The sequence below is a fragment of the Calidris pugnax genome, unplaced genomic scaffold, assembly GCF_001431845.1.
Source record: "Calidris pugnax isolate Ruff unplaced genomic scaffold, ASM143184v1 scaffold17, whole genome shotgun sequence".
NCBI classification, from domain to species: Eukaryota; Metazoa; Chordata; class Aves; order Charadriiformes; family Scolopacidae; genus Calidris; species Calidris pugnax.
The window spans coordinates 8,503,148-8,509,774 of record NW_015090794.1 but is presented as its reverse complement, the minus strand read 5'-3'; the positions used below and the strand labels follow the sequence as shown (position 1 = coordinate 8,509,774).

Genomic DNA, 6,627 nt, shown 5'->3' with positions numbered 1-6,627 from the left:
GGGGGGGGGGGGGGGGGCGTGTTGTTGTGGGGTTTTTTTCCCCCAGAGTGCTCTTTCTGAAAAGCTTGCCGTTGTTGAAGTGGAGAGTGCTCATAAGAAAATAACTTTGCAGTATTTTTCTCTCAAAAAGACAGATTTAACCCCAGAATGAGCTGGTGCCTTTCAAAACATTACCAGATACTCTTTTCTATCTATTGTGTTTCCGTGGTTAGACAACCTTAAATAGTAACTTACGCACTTGTGTGTTAAAACAGTCAAGTTTTGGAACTAATCAGTTAGAAATGGGAATACCTGAGACTCCTGACTGCTCAAAACAGAAAAATACCTCTTACAGCAACCAAAGCAACAGGAGGCTTTGTGAGCAGGAAAGGTGCTGGTTCGCTCACAGTTCCTCCAAAACCGCTGCCCCAACCTGCCTTTCTCTCAAACTTGAATTACTGTTGGTGGTTTCTAAACTAAAATTCATGGGCCCTGCCCCAGGAGTAAATGTCTGTCTCACGGGGAGTAACCACCACAGGAGGGACTGCTCTTTGGAGGCTCATACCCGTTGTATCTGGGGGAAAAACTGAAAACTTTTTAGAAGGATGTGAATGTGTTGTGTGTACTTTTCCAAAGCACAGTGATTACACTATTTAATGCTAATATTTTCTGAACACCTGAGTTTTACTCGTGTAACAGCTGTTCAGCTGCTGCTGCGTCTGCAATGGCTGGGACTCTGCGCTGGTTTAACCATTACAGTTGTGAGAACTTTATACGTGGGTAATGGGAAACCGAAGGGAAGGCAAAAAGATTGTCAAAGATCTTGGAAAAACGTTTTTTTCCTCATAAGACTAAATATGGTCCTGTGATTTAGTGCTCGTTTCTCTGTAGATCAGAAACATTTTGAGGCAGGAGTTGCCTTTTGCGGAGTGTCGGTGGGGCAGCCCCTGGTTCTGGGGCTCTGCAGGGGCTTCACTTCTCCGCTCGCTTTTAGCCCAGGGGCACTGTCAGTCTGTGCTGGGGTGATGGGCAGTGCAAGGAAGAGCCACCGATGTTTGCAATCCCGAATTCCATTCTTAGGCTGGGATGTTAGGGGAGCAGAGAGGACAAGGCTGTGCTGAGGCAGCCGTGGGAGAGGCAGAAAGGGAGCGGTGACGGGGGTAAGGGGGGCAGTAATAAGGCTACATCTCAAGCAGATGCACACTTCCCTGGTTTGGAAAATTAATTATTAATTTATTTCATTAATTTTTAGGTATCACACCCAGTGGCTGTCTGATTGCTCAGAAGTTGATTGGCCAAGTTCCAGGAGAGTAATCTTCCAAATGAGTACACCCGTTAAAGGAACAGAAAGCGTCCACCAGCGAGGTACAGAAACCGGTGTATTCAGAATTGCTATGGGATGTGGTAACGGCGTGGTTTGACTGCAATGGTACATAACCTCCCAGGTATAAAACTCCTGAAACACAAGAGCAGAGCGAGTTGGGCTGTGCTGTGTCCCCGGCAGCTGCTGTACCCGCTGCGCTGCCCCAACCGCTGGAGTCCGGCTCCGTCTGGTGGCTGAGCGGGGCGGGCGGCGGGGCCCCGGGCGGCACGGCTCCCGGTGACCACGGGATGGTGGGCACGGGCCTCGCTTGCTTCTGTCTGATGCTGATCTAGTGGAGGAATTTCAGCGTAGCCCTAAAAACCGTGCTGCTGTCCATAATGAGTCTCGTTTAGCTCAGCCCCGCAGACCTGTGCAGTCTCCCCGGTGTGTCCGTGCAAGTACCTGGAACGGGAGGGACTGGGGTGGTTCAGCCTGGAGAAGGGAAGGCTCCAGGGAGACCTTAGAGCCCCTTCCAGTCCCTAAAGGGGCTACAGGAAGGATGGGGGGGACTCTTTTATCGGGGAGTGGAGCCATAGGACGAGGGGTAACGGTCTTAAACCGAAAGAGGGAAGATTTAGATTAGATCTCGAGAATAAATTCTTTCCTGTGAGGGCGGTGAGACACTGGAACGGGTTGCCCAGAGAAGCTGTGGCTGCCCCATCCCTGGAGGGGTTCAAGGCCAGGCTGGATGGGGCTTTAGCGGGGGGTGTCCCTGCCCAGGGCAGGGGGCTGGAGCCCCATGATCTTTCATGTCCCTTCCAGCCCGAACCGCGCTTTGACCCTTCAAGCCGTTCGCCAGGTGGGTGCTCCCGCCCCGCCCCGTCCCGCCCCGTCCCGCCCCGTCCCGCCGGAGCGCCCCCTGGCGGCAGCGGGTAGGGCCCGCGCATGCGCGGGCGGCGCCCTCTCTTAGCCCCGCCTCCTCCGCGCGCGGCGGAAGTGACGCAGCGGCAGGCGCCATGGCGGAGGCGCCGTGCGGGCCGCAGCCGGAGGGTGAGGGGCGCGGCGGGGCCGGGGGAGCCGGGTTGGGCTGTGCCGCCGGTGCCGCCGCTCCATCTGTTGTTGTCCGTTGCAGACTGCCCGGGGACCAACAGCGCCCAGGCGGGCAGGGCCGCCGCCTGCCAGGGATGCCCCAACCAGAGGCTCTGCGCTACCGGCGCCGCCGCGCCCGACCCGGGTGAGCGAGGCCCTGAGGGGACGGGCGCTGAGGGGGCGGTGAGGGTGAGGGGCTGGGGGCGGGCAGCGGGGTCGCGGCGGGGCTGACCGGCGGTCCTGTCGCCCGGCAGCGGAGGCGGCGGAGCTGCGGGAGCGCCTGCGGTTGGTGAAGCACACGATCCTGGTGCTGTCCGGGAAGGGCGGCGTGGGGAAGAGCACCTTCAGCGCCCTCCTGGCCCACGGGCTGGCGGCCGACGAGGCCAAGCAGGTGGGCTGTGCGGCGCGGCGAGGGGCGGGCTGATGGCGGAGGGTCCCAGAGTGGACCCTGGTGGGTCTGGCAGCGGTGGGGCTGTGTCCCTGGGCCCCGGCCCTGCGGCACACCGGGGAGACCCGGGCAGGGCGGGTTGTGTGTGTGTGGTTGGACACCGTGATCTCAGGGGCCCTTTCCAACCGTAACGATTCTGTGGGAACAGCGGTGCTGGTCGCGTTCCCCGCCCCTTTAATGATTTGAGCTTTCGTGCTGTGTGAAGTGCGTGAGGGAGTTGTTGTTGCGTGATTTGAACCTGGGAAACGTTCCCGTGCAAGGTTGTTTCCAGTGGGGGGGTTGGTTGGTTTGTTTTCCAGGTTGCTCTGCTGGACATCGATATCTGTGGGCCATCGATCCCTAAAATGATGGGTCTAGAAGGAGAACAGGTAAGTGAAAGCTCAAATATGTTTTTTAAAGGCTTTCGGCTCAATTTTTCATTAACACTTCAGGGTCCGTGTAGGCTTAAAGCTTCTAAAGGACTGTTTATTGGGAAACGTGCTTGGCAGTGGGTAGGGAAATAAAGATGGTGAGATAGAGAATTTCAGCATAATTTAGTTTGTAAGAGTCACCTGCTTCCAGGATGACTAGTTCTGAAAATTAGCTTTTGCTGCGTATCTGCCATAAAGTCATGACTACTTAAAACTTAAGATTTAGTATGATGCTTTTTACCAGCCCTAGAATATTTTATGCAAACATATAAAGTCACGGGTAATTTCTTGTAAAAGGGTGTCACAGTTATTAGTCACTTGTTAATGGAGATCTGGCCCTTCTGCAGTTTTTAACTGAGCTGTTCCAGTAAAGCACTATTGTATGTATGGGTACCTCTTTACCCAGATTTGACTTATGTTCGTGTTTTGTGGAGCATCTATATTTATATCTAATGTAACGTTATGTATCACTTCAATTTTCAGGTTCATCAGAGTGGATCTGGGTGGTCTCCAGTGGTAAGCTGGTGGAACTGTTTCAGAAAGTTTGTGGGGTTTGGGTGCTGTCTTCTGAAGTGAAGGAGCAAGGGAGGAGCAGGGGATACTGCTATTGATTGTTTTTCTAATGACATAACTATCCAGATTCTGTAGAGTCTGGATATAGGCTATATAGGTCAGAATGTTAAATTTCTTTTGTTAATCATAAACCTTTACATTTCTAAAATAGTTTCATTATTTCAAGTATCTCTTGTTTACTCACTTTCTTACTATCCTATGGGCCATAAATACGTTAATTGATTTCATCATTTTTGTTTATCATGCAGTTGTACGGTGTGGCACCTTTCCATGGGCAGACAAAAAGTATCTTACACCCCAGAAAAAACTCATTAATCTTGATAAAATACAGGGAGAGTTTTGCAGGAGTGTTGGTTGTCTAAAGGTCGTCTTTAGCATGTACACTGTTAAAAAGACAGCTTGATGCTGAGAGGGAAGGCTGCTCTTACCCTTACACTGTCTCCAGTGAGTCTGTAAACCACTGCAAATCTTACTGCAACTGGGCTTTTTTCAGTCAGTGAATGCAGTTGGTGAGCAGTGCACAAAAACTGTAGTTTTCAATGCCCTTTGATAAAATAGAAGCATAAGGTTCTCTGCCTTTATTTTCTTAATGTCTCCCGCCCCCCTCCAACTGCTTTTTCTACAAAATCTACTCTTAGAGTTGGTCTCTCTGCTCTCTCTTTCCTGTTCTATATGCTCTACTGAGTTTCTCTACTTCTCTTCTAGTATGTTGAAGAAAACTTAGGTGTCATGTCCGTGGGGTTCTTGCTTAGTAGTCCTGATGATGCTGTCATCTGGAGAGGACCAAAAAAAAATGGTACATATCAAGTGTTCTCAACAACAGTTTATGTACTTGAAACATTTAGCATCCTGAGCTTGTTTAATTAATAACATAAATATAGTAAGCAACAGGAAAAAATAAGTGAACTTTCTTTAGTTGAACATATTTATTTGCTGAATTTAGACGGTCAAACGCTCTATTGGGTGTTTTTTTAAAGCCTTGGTAAAATAAGCATTTCTGTACTGAAGTTGACAAGTCAGAAGGATCTGCATATCTGGTCTATATTGAAGTAGACGTTAAAATTTGAAATACAGGGAGATGTTTTTTTTCTTTCTTCCACATTTTTATTCTTTCTTCTAGGGTTGATCAAACAATTTCTTCGTGATGTGGACTGGGGTGAGATCGACTACCTGATTGTAGATACACCCCCGGGAACATCGGACGAGCACTTGTCCATTGTGCAGTACCTCAGTGCGACGCACATAGACGGTGCTGTTATTATCACTACCCCACAGGTAGGAGAACTGCATTTCCACTGATAGAAGCGTGGTGACAGTTAAAGGCAATCCTTGATTTAGAGTCTATTGAGCTTCAGAGAACAATGGTACAGAATCTAAGGGAGTTGACTTCCTTGTTTTGTGCCTACAGCTGGCTGGTGTGTGAGTCAGGGGTTGTCTTGTTGGAGCAGGGGATCTGAGTGGGTCACTGAGCAGTTCACAATCAAAAGCTGCCATATGTCTGGTGAAGGGAAGTGCTTCCCTTTCACTTCCTTCCTCGAGATTAGACTTCACATCATTGCAAATTTGTAATTTATTCGCCAATGGCTTAACGTTCAGAAGTCAGTAAGAAGTTTAGTTTTTAAATGATAGGATGTGCACTGTTTGACAGCATGCCAAATAGCCTGTTGCCTCCAGTAGGCAAGTTTGTGGTGTACATTTCTAAAAGAAAAACCAGCCCCTGGAGAGCTGAAACTCAAAATATGTCATATTGAAGCGTAGGTTTTATAGCCTGGTTTGAAAGGCAGCAGGAGATCAAACTAGCAAAAGACACCTCGTATTTCCCCAACAGCTGAAAGAAGAAAATGTAGAGGAAGTGAAGCGAGGGAAGGAAAAGAGAACAGGAGAACTGAATGAGGTCAGACGTACATGTGAGAAGTCTGAGGGGATGATAAGCTGTTTGAAATTCAGTAAGGCTGGTGGTGCTTGTCCTTGCTTGCTCTATTGAGAACAGCTAGGGCCTTTGTGTAAACTGAAAATGTGAAAGTTACATTTAAAGAACTAAAGAGATTAATAGGAGATAAAACATAAATATGGTTGGGTCTTTACTAGAGTCAAGTCAGATTTCAAAACAGAACCACGTGGAGTAGATTAGAACTGCTGCACCTGTTGTAGTGCTACTCATAGAATTGTTGCTAGAGCACGTACCACAGGTTTATGTTCCTTAAAATGTGAAGAGAGCAGTAATAATTCATTATGAACTTCCTTTGAAGTAGCTCTAAGGATGTAGCTTAATGGGTCAGAACAGCGGTGTTCCCTAATATTTGTAGGAAGTGTCGCTTCAGGATGTTCGGAAGGAGATCAACTTCTGCCATAAAGTGAAACTGCCCATCATAGGTGTTGTGGAAAACATGAGTGGCTTCATATGTCCAAAGTGTAAGGTAAGGCTGCCCGTATCTTACAGCTTTTTTTTATCTCGGCTGTTTGTAGATAAAACATTGCTCCAAAGATGCCCCGTTCTCAGAATTGCAAGATTTTAACTCTAATTTTATGTTGTCCCAGAATGAATCTCAGATCTTTCCCCCAACTACTGGAGGTGCAGAGAAGATGTGCCAGAACTTGAATGTTTCCCTCCTGGGTAAAGTGCCTCTAGATCCTCAAATAGGTAATGTTACTGTATTGCACTACATTTAAAACAAGTTTTTCTTCCTGTACTGATTTTATTACTGGAAAACCCTGACTTGGACACTGATAAATTAGAACACTAAATACTTTTTCTCTTAAGTAAATACCCACTTCTAGATTGAAAAAAATGTTCTATGGAAAGTTACTGGAACTGTGACATGGCA

General features: G+C 48.2%; 1 protein-coding gene across 3 annotated transcripts in view; it reads left to right on the top strand.

Annotated features, from left to right (window-relative positions):
- The window catches only part of NUBP1 (nucleotide binding protein 1), an 82,979-nt gene that overhangs the window by 74,889 nt on the left and 1,463 nt on the right, over positions 1-6,627 (top strand). For 2 of the 3 annotated variants that reach the window (XM_014936566.1, XM_014936568.1), the window contains exons 2-10: positions 1,232-1,344; positions 2,415-2,516; positions 2,626-2,762; positions 3,119-3,187; positions 3,713-3,745; positions 4,508-4,598; positions 4,923-5,077; positions 6,109-6,219; positions 6,341-6,443. In XM_014936566.1, coding sequence (XP_014792052.1) covers positions 1,232-1,344; positions 2,415-2,516; positions 2,626-2,762; positions 3,119-3,187; positions 3,713-3,745; positions 4,508-4,598; positions 4,923-5,077; positions 6,109-6,219; positions 6,341-6,443 — 914 coding nt within the window. Of the gene's footprint in view, positions 1-1,231; positions 1,345-2,264; positions 2,333-2,414; positions 2,517-2,625; positions 2,763-3,118; positions 3,188-3,712; positions 3,746-4,507; positions 4,599-4,922; positions 5,078-6,108; positions 6,220-6,340; positions 6,444-6,627 lie in introns of those variants that run through there. The other variant, XM_014936567.1, reaches the window with a different exon arrangement.